Source organism: Colius striatus, chromosome 20, assembly GCF_028858725.1.
Source record: "Colius striatus isolate bColStr4 chromosome 20, bColStr4.1.hap1, whole genome shotgun sequence".
Lineage (NCBI taxonomy): Eukaryota > Metazoa > Chordata > Aves > Coliiformes > Coliidae > Colius > Colius striatus.
In genome coordinates this window covers 6953143-6966644 of record NC_084778.1, presented here as the reverse complement: position 1 = coordinate 6966644, position 13502 = coordinate 6953143, and the positions used below count along the sequence as shown (strand labels likewise).

The 13502-nt window shown below is 48.9% G+C and overlaps 1 protein-coding gene across 1 annotated transcript in view; it reads left to right on the top strand.

Annotated features, from left to right (window-relative positions):
• Window positions 1-13502, top strand: part of LRRC75A (leucine rich repeat containing 75A) — a 78157-nt gene that overhangs the window by 46355 nt on the left and 18300 nt on the right. The window contains exon 3 of the mRNA XM_062012351.1: window positions 2613-2725. Within this exon, the coding sequence (XP_061868335.1) occupies window positions 2613-2725 (113 nt within the window). The remainder of the gene's footprint in view (window positions 1-2612; window positions 2726-13502) is intronic.

Genomic DNA, 13502 nt, shown 5'->3' with positions numbered 1-13502 from the left:
GCCTTTGGCATTGCTCCAGCTTCTTTTGTGCACGTTTGTGCAACCCAGGGCAGCTCTGGTACACTGGTGGTCAGGCCCAGGGCTGCTCTGGAGCCTCGTGGAAAGCTCTGAGGAGGAGTTGCAGAGGTTTAGGAAGGTACCTAAAAGAAGTGGCTTCTTGGAGCAGAGAGGTTTGAGAGCTTCCTCAGGAAAAAAAGGACTGAAAGAGTGGCTAAATGGGGATGACCATGTGAAGAATGAGCTGGCTCTGGTCACCACTGTAGAGAGATATAGATTAAAATATGCTGTGCCCTGCTTGAGCATGTTTCCTTGGAGCCCTTCCTGTGCTGTGTCAGTGGTGATGGATGCTGTGCTCAGCTCTTTCAAGGGGATTTCTTATTCCTCAGAAATTGGCTTGGTGTGAAGTTCAGACCTGAGCTTCCACCAGCCACCTGGACACACACTGAGGAGGACTGGCAGCTGCTCTCCAGGGGCTGGTGAGAGTCCATTGCTCGTGGAAAAGGGCTCTTACTGGAGAGAGATGGTTCTGCCACACTGGTACCAGCACAAACTTGCTGCTTTTACTTTCTCAGCTTTTTGCCACATTCCTGTGACTTCTTTCACCTCCCCCAGCAGCTGAGTTGTGGGGATGATACCATGATACTATTTAAACTGTCTCTTTCAGGATTCCATTGGAGCAATTTGCAGTGCTGAATTGCAACACAGTGGCTACTCACTCCACAGCACTTTAGCACATTGTTTCCTTTTCAACAGGAGCTGTTTTCACGCAGAGCAGTGAGGGCTCACAGAGAAACTCCCACACGGTGCTGAGGGGGGTGGACACTGTTATTTCAGGGGCTGTTGCAATGCTTTGCAGCTGGAATAAAACCCCCCAGATTGAATGAGAACTGATGGCAGTAGGCAGCTTGCTGTGGATATTACACAAGGGTAAAAAAAACAGGGTAGGTGTCAAAATTGATGGTGTTTTCTTCTCACATTGGGGATGCTGGTTGCACAGGCTGCTGCTGACAGAGAGCACGTGGAGAGCAGCCAGAGGCAGCAGCCTGTGCCCATGCCTTCCCAAAACGTTTAGAGGCTTTAATTAAGGAATGATTGCAGCCTGTGTTCAGAACTTCTAGTGGAAAACATGACATTTGACAGCTGAGCTTCCCAGGGTGCATCCATCCCCAGGCCTGGAGCAGTGGATATTTCTTGCCACAGGGTCACTCATGGGCTGGGGGGATTTTGGTGTGCCTGAGGTTTAATGTAGGCTGACATCCTATTTAGTATAGACTGATATCCCATTCTGGAGAAGAGCAGGCTGATGGGAGACTTGATCACTCTCTACAACTGCCTGAAAGGAGGTTGTATTGAAGTAGGAGTCGGTCTCTTCTCTCCAGTAACAAGTGGGGGGATAAGAAGAAATGGCCTCAAGTTGCACCAGGGGAGGCTGAGGTTGGAGCTGAGGCAGAACTGTTTCCCTGAGAGGATTGTCAGCCCCTGTGCCAGGCTGCCCAGGGAGCTGGGGGAGTCCCCAGCCATGGAGGGATCCCAAAGCTGAGGTGCTGAGGGCCCTGGGTTAGTGCTGGGCTGGGCAGGGTGAGGACAGAGCTGGGACTCCAGGAGCTTCAAGGTCTTTTCCAACCAAAATGATTCCATGATTGAAATTTGTGGGATTCACCAAATTCACCAAAATTAACTTCAGAGTTAAAGTTTTCCAAGGTACTGTCCATGCTGGGTGGAAATTTTCATCAGAAATGAGAAGACTCAGCCAAAATCTCTGTTTTCCTTGAAGCTTTCTCTTCCCCCACCCCAGTATATGCTTTGAGAGTTGATGATGAGTGGTGTTCCCGAGAGCTCCATCAGCTCACACAGCTTTGTAGTGTTTGCTCTTTTGTAAAGCAGTTATGCTGATAATGGATGGGTTGGTTTATTTAATCCATCTCTGTAAAACTTCAGTGCTGAAAGCTATTATGTAGTGTCAAATGATAACAGTGCTGCTGCTGTGGGAATTGGAAAGAGGTGATCCCCCATGGAGATCACCTGAACACCAGCACAGCAGCCAAGAAGGGAGCTCATCATCTGTAACCAGGCAGGACCTATCCATCCCCTGTATTTGCTCTCCAGCAGCAGTGGCTGTGGGTGTGCAGGATGGGGTGTCTCTTGGTGAAATGCCTTGTCCTTGCAGCATCTCAGCAGTCAGCAGGGTTTCTTTTTCCCTCTTCCTATAGTGTTGTTCTCTAGTGGCCAGTGACAGGACGAGGGGTAATGAGCACAAACAGGAACACAAGAAGTTCCACTGGAACAGGAGGAGAAACTTGTTTGGTGCTGAGGTGAGGGAGCCCTCAGACTGCCCAGGGAGGGTGTGGAGGCTCCTCCTCAGGAGGTTTCCAAACACATCTGGACACATTCCTGTGCCCCCTGATGGAGGGGACCCTGCTTTAGCAGGGTTTGGGCTGGAGGAGCTCTGCAGGGCCCTTCCAACCCCACCACTCTGGCATTCTGTAATTTTTAGTGTGGTCCCTTATGACTTGCCACCTCCCAGCAGGGAGCCACTGTGGGTCAGAGCATCCTGTGGATGTGATGGCAATGCTGCACACACCTTTCTCATCATCCTTCCCTTGTCTTTGCAGGAGGGAGACTCCCTCGGGGCCATGGAGAAGCTTTGCCGGCAGCTCACCTACCACCTCAGCCCCCACTCACAGTGGAGACGTCAGGGCATCATGAAGAGGAAGCCACAGTCATGGTGAGTCAGCTGCCAAAAGCCACCAGCACCCCCATAGGTCACTGTCCACTGCCTGGTCCTTGAGCCCTCAGGGCCACCCCCAGGCTCAGGAGACTGGGAAGCACTGTGATGCCAGTAACTAATGTAGAGACACGTGTCACCATGCACACTGTGGTTTGCAGCATGTCTGCATGAAGAGAGCTGTTTGATTAGAGATAGGGAGTAAATGATCTCAGCCCTCTCCTCACCTGGATCCTCAGCAAAGCATCCTGACTGCTGACATCCAGAGCTGAAAAGCCTGTGGATGAGGCTGATGGGAACAGAAAGGGCTCCTTGTTTCCCATGATGTTATGCATGATATAGTCATTGCTTTTGTTGAAAGAAGTGAGAAATACAACAGGAGCTGCAATCTGGCAGGGTCAGGATTTGTATCCAGGTGCTGGTCCTAAGGGAGTTTGGGTTCCTGTTGTAGTAGCCATGGTGGAAACTCATCTGGTGAGAAAAATTAGTCTGAAAAGAAGGAAGGAAAATGGACACAGGAGGAAAACAGATGAGGAGTTAAAGGATTGCCTGGACATATAGGACCATGTCTCCTAGAGATCTGGCTCAGCATCCTCGCACCCTATTGTCCTTAGAGACCCAACTGGGGAGCAACACCTCCATTTCAGTAGCAGTGGTAGCTGCACTTTGGTGAGTTGAGGGTTTTGAAGTTATATTCACGATTCAAATCTGCTCTTTCCCATAAAGTGGCAGAAATGCAGGGAGGATGGCAGGGCAGCACATGGCAAGGCTGCACCCTGTGGGCTGGGCACATGGATTTGGGTAATGACCCAAGAGCTCAGTTACTTTTGTGGGTTTTTCCTTAATTAGAATAGGAGATGCACACCCCGTGTCATCCCATCAGGACACTAATAAAGTTACTCTGATTTAGCAGTGGGGAGCTCTTCACAGCCCCAAACCCAGGAAGTTCTTGAAAATGAAAAAAAAGAGATTATTTCAAGCAGTGCTTTGTGCAACTGCCTTTAATTACCAATCCCTGTCCTTAATTAGCAGCTTGGAGCAGTCGCACGAGCCTGTCCATGTGCCACAGATTTGTGAGGCTTTATCTTACAAGCCCACTGTAACACTGGCCTCTCCTTGGGAAAGATGGGAAACAGCTGAGGTTTTCCACAGTTTTAATGGTAAGGATGAGGTTTTGGCCCTAAATGAGTCCTCACCACACAGCAACAACCCCTGGGGCTGTGAACATGTGGCACTGGCTGCTGCCTCTGCCCCAGTGAGGGTTTGTGGGACAGGAAGTGCCTGGGTTTCTGCTTGAGATGCTTGTTTAGGAGGCAGCTGGGTGTTGAAGAGTGTGGGCAGCAGGTTGAGAGGCCTCTACTTTGCCCTGCTGAGGCCTCATCTGGAGTCCTGTGCCCAGTTCTGGGCTCAGCTTGAGGGACAGAGAACTGCTGGAGAGAGGCCAGTGCAGGGACACCAAGATGATCAGGGGACTGGAGCATCTTCCTTATGAGGAAAGGCTGCAGGACCTGGGGCCGTTCTTCCTGGAGGAGACTGAGGGGGGATCTCATTCATATTTACACATATCTGAATGGTGGGTGTCAGGAGGTTGGGGCAGCACTTTTTTTTCTGTTGTATCCAGTGACAGGACAAGGGGTGATGGGAAGAAGCTGCAACACAAAGTTCCATCAAAACAGAAGGAAAAACTCTTTCCCTGTTGAGCTGAGGGAGCCCTGGCCCAGGCTGCCCAGGAGGCTCCTTCTCAGGAGGTTTCCAAACCCACCTGGACACATTCCTGTGCCCCCTGATCTAGGTGGGACTGCTTTGGCAGTGGTTTAAACTGGATGATCTCTAAAGGTCCCTTCCAATCCCCATCATTCTGTGATTCTGTGAAGCCAATCCTTTGCTAGAAGTTGAAGTCAACCCTTTGCTAAGGTCTAAATGCCATTAGATAGAGAGTACGTAATAAAACATCTTTCTTGTCTTCTCTGCACTTGAACATGCCCTGCTTTACTTGTGCACCAGCAGTTACCCCCTTTGGGAGGCTCCTGATTCTGCCTGTGTATTAGTTGATGGGTAATTCCTTCCACAACCAACAACCAGGGACTGTTTCCCCAGATGGGGTTTGCAAGTATCTTGTGATGCCTCCAAGGGGGTAATGGGGTCTTGTTCCCATGTATCAGCATTGACTTGACCCAGTCTTGCTGTCAGATACTGCAGGAACTTACAGATACTAAGTTTCCACACTTTTATGAGTGTCTGTTGGCCATCCACAACTCACCAGTCATCTGCTCTGTGGTGTAATTAGTAGCTGGCTCATTGCTCTGCTCTCACAGCTGTGCCCATCTCCTGCAGTCCCCTGCAGCTTGTTTAGATGTGTTGGAAAGGTTTGGGCAGGAATTGGAGCTTAGTTATTCCTGGGCTCAGGAGCAGTGGGGAGTGCATTTGTTAGGAGATGGGTGCAGTAGTGCAATGCTGAGCCCTCTCTTTGATTAAGAGATTCCCCAGCTGTGGGATCAAGGTGTGTCTCAGGCACAAGTGGGATGTTTCTCTCTTCTTGCTCAGGGCTAGTGAAGGGAGGCTGAAGGGCCTCTGGATGTCATTGTATTGCCACCTCTCAGGTGCCTACAGTCCAATTTTCTGTGGGATAGAATGCCTTCTTCACTAAAGGCTGTTGGTATTTCCACTGGGAGATGGTGGTGATGTGGATCAGCCCATCCTGGCACCCCCTGGTACCTCTGCTGAGGTTTCACTGGCACAGCAAGTGAAAGCCCCACTCATAGGCACAGCTCAACCAAGAGCTGAGCAAAGCCAAAGAGCTGTGACCAGTCTCACCAGAAATGTGGTAAAATAATTAGAAGGGGAGATTGCTTTTCTTTATTGCAACCTGCTGTATTCATTACAGGTGATAATCTAAAGTAGAGCAGCCAGAGGAGAAGGATGGAGACAGGTGACAGAAAGGACTGGAGCTGTTTGCTCATGCTGCAGCCAGGCAGGAGAGGAGGCTATTGCTTTCCATTTCCATCCCACCCCTGGTATCACACTCAGTGTGTGCACAGAAGGAGCTAAATGAGGAAGATCTCAGTGTTGGCTGCCCTGCTCTGCCATGCTGCCTGGCACTGGAGCCTATCTTTTTGCATGTTATGAACCTGTCTCATTTGGTGTGTCCCTCTGTGTGCCTCCCTCTGATTCACATATATGTGTATTAAACATCCAGGATGAAAATCAGCCTTTTGCCTGCTAGGGTAGCCAAAAGCAGGAGGATGAAGCCAGCCTGCTAAAGTAATTTGTATGTCTCTGGCTCTGCTCAGAGACATGATTACAGTCCAGCATTTTAACTAGCAAGTGTTGAATCAGATCCTGGAATCTCCCTGCTCCTCCTGCTGCCAAACACTTGCTTTCAGCATCACAAAAGCAAAACTGGTAATCAAAGCTCCACATGTCTGTAATTGCTTTGGAGCAGGAGCTTTCACACTTAGTGGGGAAGGAGGATGAGTTTCCCAGGGGAAACAGCTTCTGTGCCTTTGCTGTGTTTTTCCAGTCCCTGGAGAGTTGTGGCCAGTGTGTTACCTTTGCTGCCCATGTTTCTGCTCTGCACAAGAGCAGGCAGCATCTGAAGGCACAGGGATTATTCATACCCTAACTCCAAATCCAGCCTTGTTTTACACCAGGTAAAACTCTTTTTCAGACAGTTTCCAAGTGGAGAAACCCCCACCCCAAGCCTGGTACAGAGCTTACTGGGGGAGTCCACACTGGGGTGAGTCAATCTGGCTCTTCTTTCCCTTTCTAGAACCATTTGATGTTTCAGAGCTGCCAGCACTTGCTCATGCAAATCCCTAGTGCTGGGACATGTGAAGAACAAGGATCTGATCTTTGTTCTCAATTCACATGGATTTTTCAGGTAGCTTTACCTACCTCCAGCCAGCTCTCTTTGCCACTTGTCTTTTTGCTGATGGCAGGGCCAGCCTGTATGCTGGGTTTGGATTTGATGTGGGCAGGAGCTGGGACTGTTTAGTATAGCACAAGGGTGGTACAAGGTCTGCTCCACAGCCAATGCACCCAATGAGAATTTGCAGGAAAAGGGGCTGTTTACTGTTTCTCTTTGCAAGGGGCAGTGCAGAGCAGCTGGCCAGCGTTCCCACAGCCCTGCATGAGCTGGCTCATTCCTAGGGCTGATGGAGAACCTTGTTTCCCCAAGTATTTCTGTATATAAAGGATGAATTGTGCCCATAATTGGTCTGAACAAGGGTCTTCAACAAGGTTAACATTCTTTGCTGGGTCTGATTGGAGGCCTGTGGCCAGTGAGGTTCCACAGGGGTTGGTTCTGGGGCCAGTCTTGCTCAGCACCTTCATCAATGACCTGCATGAGGGGACAGAGTGCTCAGCAAGTTCCCTGATGAAACCAAACTGGGAGGACTGGCTGATTCACCAGAGACTGTGCTGCCATTCAGGGAGATCTGGCCAGGCTGAGAGTTGTGCATCCCATCACTGTGATGGGAGGTCCCATTGTTCAGTTGATGTTCACTGGGAAGTCAAATCATCCACTTTTCTCCTTGCAGTTTCTTGTATCTCTGCTGCTGTGGTTTTCACCACTGCATTTCCCCTGTCTCTTAGCAGCAGCCACCCCATGTATGTGCTTACTGGGTTGCATCTCTCCTTCATTCCAGTCCCAAAGCCCCTTTATTGCTTTGTTGCACTAGATCCTGTAAATTCCAGTGTTAACAGAGTATTCTTTCATCTCTGCTGACAAGCAGCACTAGTCAGTGCTAAACCACATTCCTGCTTCATTATGCATTACCCTGACATGTCAGTCTGCAGACAAATGACATTGCTCCTCAGGCACTCAAGGAGCATTCTTGTTTCTGCTAATTGATTGTGTTTTACCACAATAGCCATTGGATTCTGAAGATAACTGTGGTAAGAAGAGACAAGGTCAGTGAAGAGAAGGAGCAGAAGTGTTTGAAGAAGGTGGCCTGAGTGCAGCAGGAGTCACTGAGGTCTTTGCATTTGGAAAAGTCAGATCCTTTTTCAGGGGCCTGCATATGAACTTAGGACCCATATATTAGGTACCTTTTTTAACTCACTCTCTTAAAGTTTAAGCCTGTTTTCTATGTGACACAGCTGAGGGACTGAGCCAAGCCCTGCTTCTGCATAACCTTAACATGTTATTGCCAGTGCAAAGGATGAGCCCCTAATTCCTCAACCAAAGGGGTCTGGCAGCCTCACACATTTTGGCTTGTGGCTCACCCCTTGGGCAGCACTGATTTTTCTCCATCTTGAACAGTTTCCTGGCTTGAAAGCCATCATTTTTCTCTTGGGACTGGTTAGGAAAGTTATTTAAAGTGGTTGTAATTCTTTGAGATGGAGGATATATTTAATCATAAAAGTGTCCAACAGTAGCTGTCATTTTCTTTGTCTCTGTGAGGATTGGTATGAATAGGGTGAAAGCAACCAACAGGTATTTTTTCTCTGTTGCCATACATTTCTGCAGGGAAGTTATTACTTGTGGCCCTGCCTCAATGGGAACTGCCCTGGGGATGTAAAAGCCCCTGCCATAATAGGTACTTCTCCGTGTGATATGTGCAAATTACAGGGCTGGGCATGATAAAATAAGACATAATCTTGTGTTCAGGTTCTTTGATTTTCTCAGCCTAAGCAGGGCTGAAAATGCAGCAGCTCTTGCCTCTTGCTCCCTTCACCCCTCCAGCACTGGACAAGACTTGAATGTGAGTATAGCCCTGTGAGATGTGGCTTTGCAGCAGCTGCTGATGAAGCAACAAGTCAGAGAGGAGATTTGGTAGCCTGAGGTAGTCAGAGAGGAGATTTGGTAAACCTTCCTGGAGTAGGTTTAAAGGACTGATACCTCTAGCCCCTGATATGTGCAGGGTTTGGCCCAGCAGCCACAGTGTGCCACATCCATCATGTGCCAGCTCCTTCAGTGTGGAGTAAAATATTCCTGCTGAGGGCAAAAATCCTGCTTGATTGATCCTCTTCCAGCTCCTGCCTTGTCCCCAACACTCAGGCCCACAGCATATTTAGGATTGAGGCCATTTGGGGTTTAAGTTTGGGTTTGCACATCTACAGGGTGGATCTTCTGGGCTGGGAAAATAGTTTGGGGCAACTTTTGGAAGTCAGGAGGCTTCCTCAGGCTGCAGCAGTTATTAACCCACAGTTACATATGGGTTGGATGTTCTCCACCACACTTGGCAGCCAGGTGTGGAGGCCTGTTAGAAGAGGAGAGTGTTTTGATTTAGTAATGAACTGTTAGAGATGAAGCAGCTTTGTTTTGTTGGTAGGAATGATCTTTTAACCTCCCACTCCCAATTTCATCAGGGGCACAAAACCCTTCTGTCCCAGAAGAATGCTGGATGCTGATTTTTCCTGCTTGCTTGCAGTGCCTGCTTGCATTTCTCTACAAAGCCATTGTGAAGCCTGAGGGAAAAAAAAGGGAGTTTTCACAGGGGGAAAGCCCAGTGCATAAATAATGTGGCCTTCCTTTTGAAAACAGAAAGAGAATGAATGTTTGTGGATGAAAATCTGCTACTGCTGCCAGGAATGTGTGGGCGAGTGATAGGAGAAGTTGTAGCTCCTGCAACAAACAATCTCTTCAGAGCATCCAACACAAATCTGCTGTTGGTGGGAGGAGGCTGGAGCAAGAGTTGTGCAGTCTCTTCATTAAAACCCTGTGTGTGTATTTGTGTGTGTATGGTAGCTGCTGTAGGAGGGCAGAGAATTTGTGAGCTGGAGGCCTTTAGGGCCTGTGAGTGGGTGATCTCGTCTGTCTGTCTCGTTGGGACTTTGCCCTATCTTACATGGCTGTCCTGAAAATCAGAAGGGACAGAGCAGCAAAGTGCTTTCTGGCACATGGAGGGAATGCTGCAAAAAGCAGACTGGGCTATTGCCCCATGCTGTGGTTTCATGGTGTGTTAGAAATCACTCTGCAGTGGAATGCAGGCAATGCCCCAACCTTTCCACTCCTGCCTGCGTGGCCTGAGTCTTGGGCATGTGTTTGGGTTGGAGAAAAGCAAAACTCTGTCTCTTGGTGATTCTTCAGGCTCCTGGTGTTGGGAAACTGAGGTAATCAGGCCTCATCAGTGGGACATTCAGCCCTGGCTTATAGGTAGGGTCCTTCATCTCATAGGAGGACGTGGGTGAGGGATAGAAGTGGATCTTGTGACCTTTGCTGGATCATATCACAATGACCTAAGTCTGCAGCCTCGTGGCCACTGAGTCTATAAATCCATGTGCTCACATCCATCTCCGGAGTCAAACACTTGCCAAGCTGTCTATGGGTTGGTGATGGCTCAAAAAGATGCATCAGGGTGGGCCAGGCTGTGACCCTCAGCAGCAGGAGGCTGCTGGGGTTTGCCCTTGTCCTCACCCAGGGGGTTGTTGCAAAGCTCCAGCTGCCTCTGCGGGCGATGCGTTGGCTGCGGCTGTGGCACACAGCTCTGTTTGTCTCTGGGATGATTGCAGTCTGGAGGCAGGCAGAAAGCAATTCATTTCCCAGGGTAGGCACTAAATACCAACTGCTATCTGCCTGTGCGTGGCAAGTGTTAATAAGATCTCCACTGAGGTGGAGCAGAGCTTTTCCCTGGCTGAACCCTGCAACGTTAGAATGACTGAGCTTATTTACTGTGTTATTTCTGTTAATTGCCCAAAGAGCACAGGAGAGGCCATCTCCAAGCTTATTGTCCCTGACTTTTGTGATTGTCTGTATCAAGAGGATAGGAAATAAGAATTGAATCTCTGCATACTGCTGTGGTTCAGCATTTAAATCCCAGCATGGCTGAAGCAGACCAGGCTTTCCTCTGGCAATATTAACTGACCACTTGGAAGGTGTCTGATGTGTGGTTGTCCCTTGTCACTGGGCTACTTGTTGGCCATGCAGGAAGGAGTCCCACAGAGCTATTTGATACTCTTTGATCCCTGCCTGGACATTGCTAACTAGGAATGCTGAGGGTTAGCCACAGGGATTGAGTAACAGAAGAATGACTTCATGTGATGGGGAGACCTGAGTGACACAAAAGTCAGAAGGGAGCTAACATTTTGAGAGAGAGTGTGGAAAACAAGGGGAGGGTGAGAAAGACAAAAAAGAAGCCAACTCTTTCCCTTGGCTTCTGTCAGAGATGGGCTGGGTGATTTTGCAGCTTGAGGCCGTGTCTCATCTGCCTGGGTTCTACAGGGCTACCAGGAAACTGCAGGCAGCAGTGCCACTCACTGTGTTTAGCATCTTCCTTATCTCATTTGGTCTTCTTGCTTGACTTTTCTCCTAAAGCATTGGTCTCAGACTGATCAAACCCTTTGCTCAGCTTCTTTAATGAACTGCCCAATACTGAGAGCAATAGCAGGATGCAGTGTGGTGGTAAGTGAGGTATCAGAGTGATGGGGCAGTGCTAGGAATGCCTGACACACAGGCATCACCTGCAGCAGCTCCTTTGGGAGATACCTTTGGTTTGGTACATGCAGCATTCAGCCAACATACATAAAACCAGAGTGTTTTCCACACTTTGGTTGGAATGTTTGGAAACTCTTGCAGTAATGAAGAGCATGGGAGGGGACTGTCTGCCTGCAGCACTGTGATCAGCTGTTTCAGATGGCTCATAGCCATGCACAGCACAGTAAGGGAGCAGGTTTGCTGGGGTTCAGTGCACACACCCCGATGAAACAAATAGGGAAAAGAAAAAAAAGAAACCTTTTGAGGTACAGGAGACAGTGAGAAGTTGGGAGAAATATTTGGATGTGGGTGATCTTACAGGGTGAGTGCCAGGAGTGTACTTTTTATCACCTCTATCCTTCTCACCTCAGTCTCCTCCATGGTCACGAGGCATTTCCTAGATCTGCAAATCTGGGACTCTTTGAACTTTTTAAAGTTACTCAAGATACAATTTTCTATCTGTTTCATAGCTGGGATTGAGACAACCATGATTTGACCTGTCAGTTGTTCTGTTCTCAGTGCGTCTCAGCATGATGCTGCTTCTGGGCTCCTGCCTCTTGAATTTACTCCCTTTGGAATATACATGACTGGAAGCACAGTGCCTTTTGTATTTTTGCTCTTTGTGTGGCTTCACAGAATCCTAGAATGGGGTGGGGGGTTGGAAGAGGCCTCCAGAGCTCATCCAGCCCAACCCCTGCTAAAGCACATTCCCCTCCATCAGGGGGCACAGGAACATGTTCAAATGGGTTTGGAAACCTGAGAAGGAGCCTTCACACCCTCCCTGGGCAGCCTGGGCCAGGGCTCCCTCACCTCAGCACCAAAGTATTTCCAAAACTGCCTGAGCAGGGACTCCTTTGTCTGTGGAAAGTCTATTTTCCAAGATAAATGGAATCAGTGCAGATAAAGGGAATGGGTTGCTGGACCAGAGCAACCTTTTGGGGCTGTTTCTTTGTGTGCACTGAGGTAGTTGGCCAGAATTTTTTGCTCCACACTGACACCCCCACAGATGGGTTTGAGCAAGTGGGATGAGCAGATTAAGGCTGGGGTTAATTATGGCTAAACCCCTTCCCAAAAAGAGGGAGATGCTGGCAAGTGGTGGTGGCTGTGGCCTGCCCCTACCTGTCTTATCCCTGGGAAATCAGGACTCTCTGAGGACACCCCACCAAAATGCAGCTGGGTGCATCACAAGCACTCCCTCCCCTTTCCTATGTAGAAAACTTGATGAATCTCCTCTCAAAAAAAAGCTGTTTAAACTGAAGACATCCTGTCTGGCATTTTGTGACTGTGGGACAGCCTTAGTAAAACATTCTGTCCTTCTTGTGGGACCCATGTGTGATGTTGGAAGGGAGAAGATAGGCCAGCAATCATCCCCCCAAGGGCAGCAGCAGCTGCTAAGCTGGATGGGAAGAGAAAGACTTCATCCAGTTGGAGAAAGATAGATGTGCTTTAAGTAATGCTCTTTTAAGGCTAGTAGGGTGTAAATACCAGGACTTCAGGTCATCCCTGCTGTCCATTTTACCTCTGAATCAGTGTGTGTGTGTCAGAGGGATGCTCCAAGCTGGCTCTTGGCTTCTCCCAGCTGAGCAGCCAAATGAGTGTGCCATGGTTACAGCAAAGCTTCAACAGCAGCAAGGACCAGGCTGGAAACAAACACAATTGGATTTTCATCAAGCTCTCCTTGCCAGATGATGTTGACAGGCCCAAAAGCACTGAGAGTTCAGAAGGGATTTAAGGACATCTTCAGGCTCAACATCTGGCTGAGGAGGTCTGTAAAGCACAGGAGGCTGGGACGATTTGCCAGGGAGGGATAATTAGATAAAGCTCTACATCCTTTACCTAAACATTAACCAACATGCAGACATGGGATCTGGACTCAGTAGACTTTGATGTGCCCCAGAATGGTTGTTCTTTTGCATTGATGCTTATCACTGTCCTAGCATCAGTGCAGTGTGGAAGTGAGATTTTTGCAGGGTCTGCAGCACCCTGCCACGCTCATTCCAGGCTGTAATTCACCCAATACGTCCTTGCCCTTCTGCCTGCAGTTCTCTGCACACTTCTTCTGTCTCCAGCATGGCAGACCTATTTCTGCTTGCTGCTGTGCTCTGTGCCCTCAACAGTTACAAGTGCAGCCCTCAGAGGAAATCTGTGCCAAGACTGACCTGAGACAGGATCCAGCCTGGGAGAAAAAGCCATTTCGATGTCTTGCAGAGGGGAGAAGTGCTCCAATGACAATCAAGCCTGGGGTGTCCTCCTGCCAGGGTCCCTTGACATGTCAGCCCACATCAATCTGCTCTAGCTGGCACTTGGCCTGCCCTTCCCAAGAGGCTTGAAAGGAAAGTGGTGCAATATTTGTCATTGAAT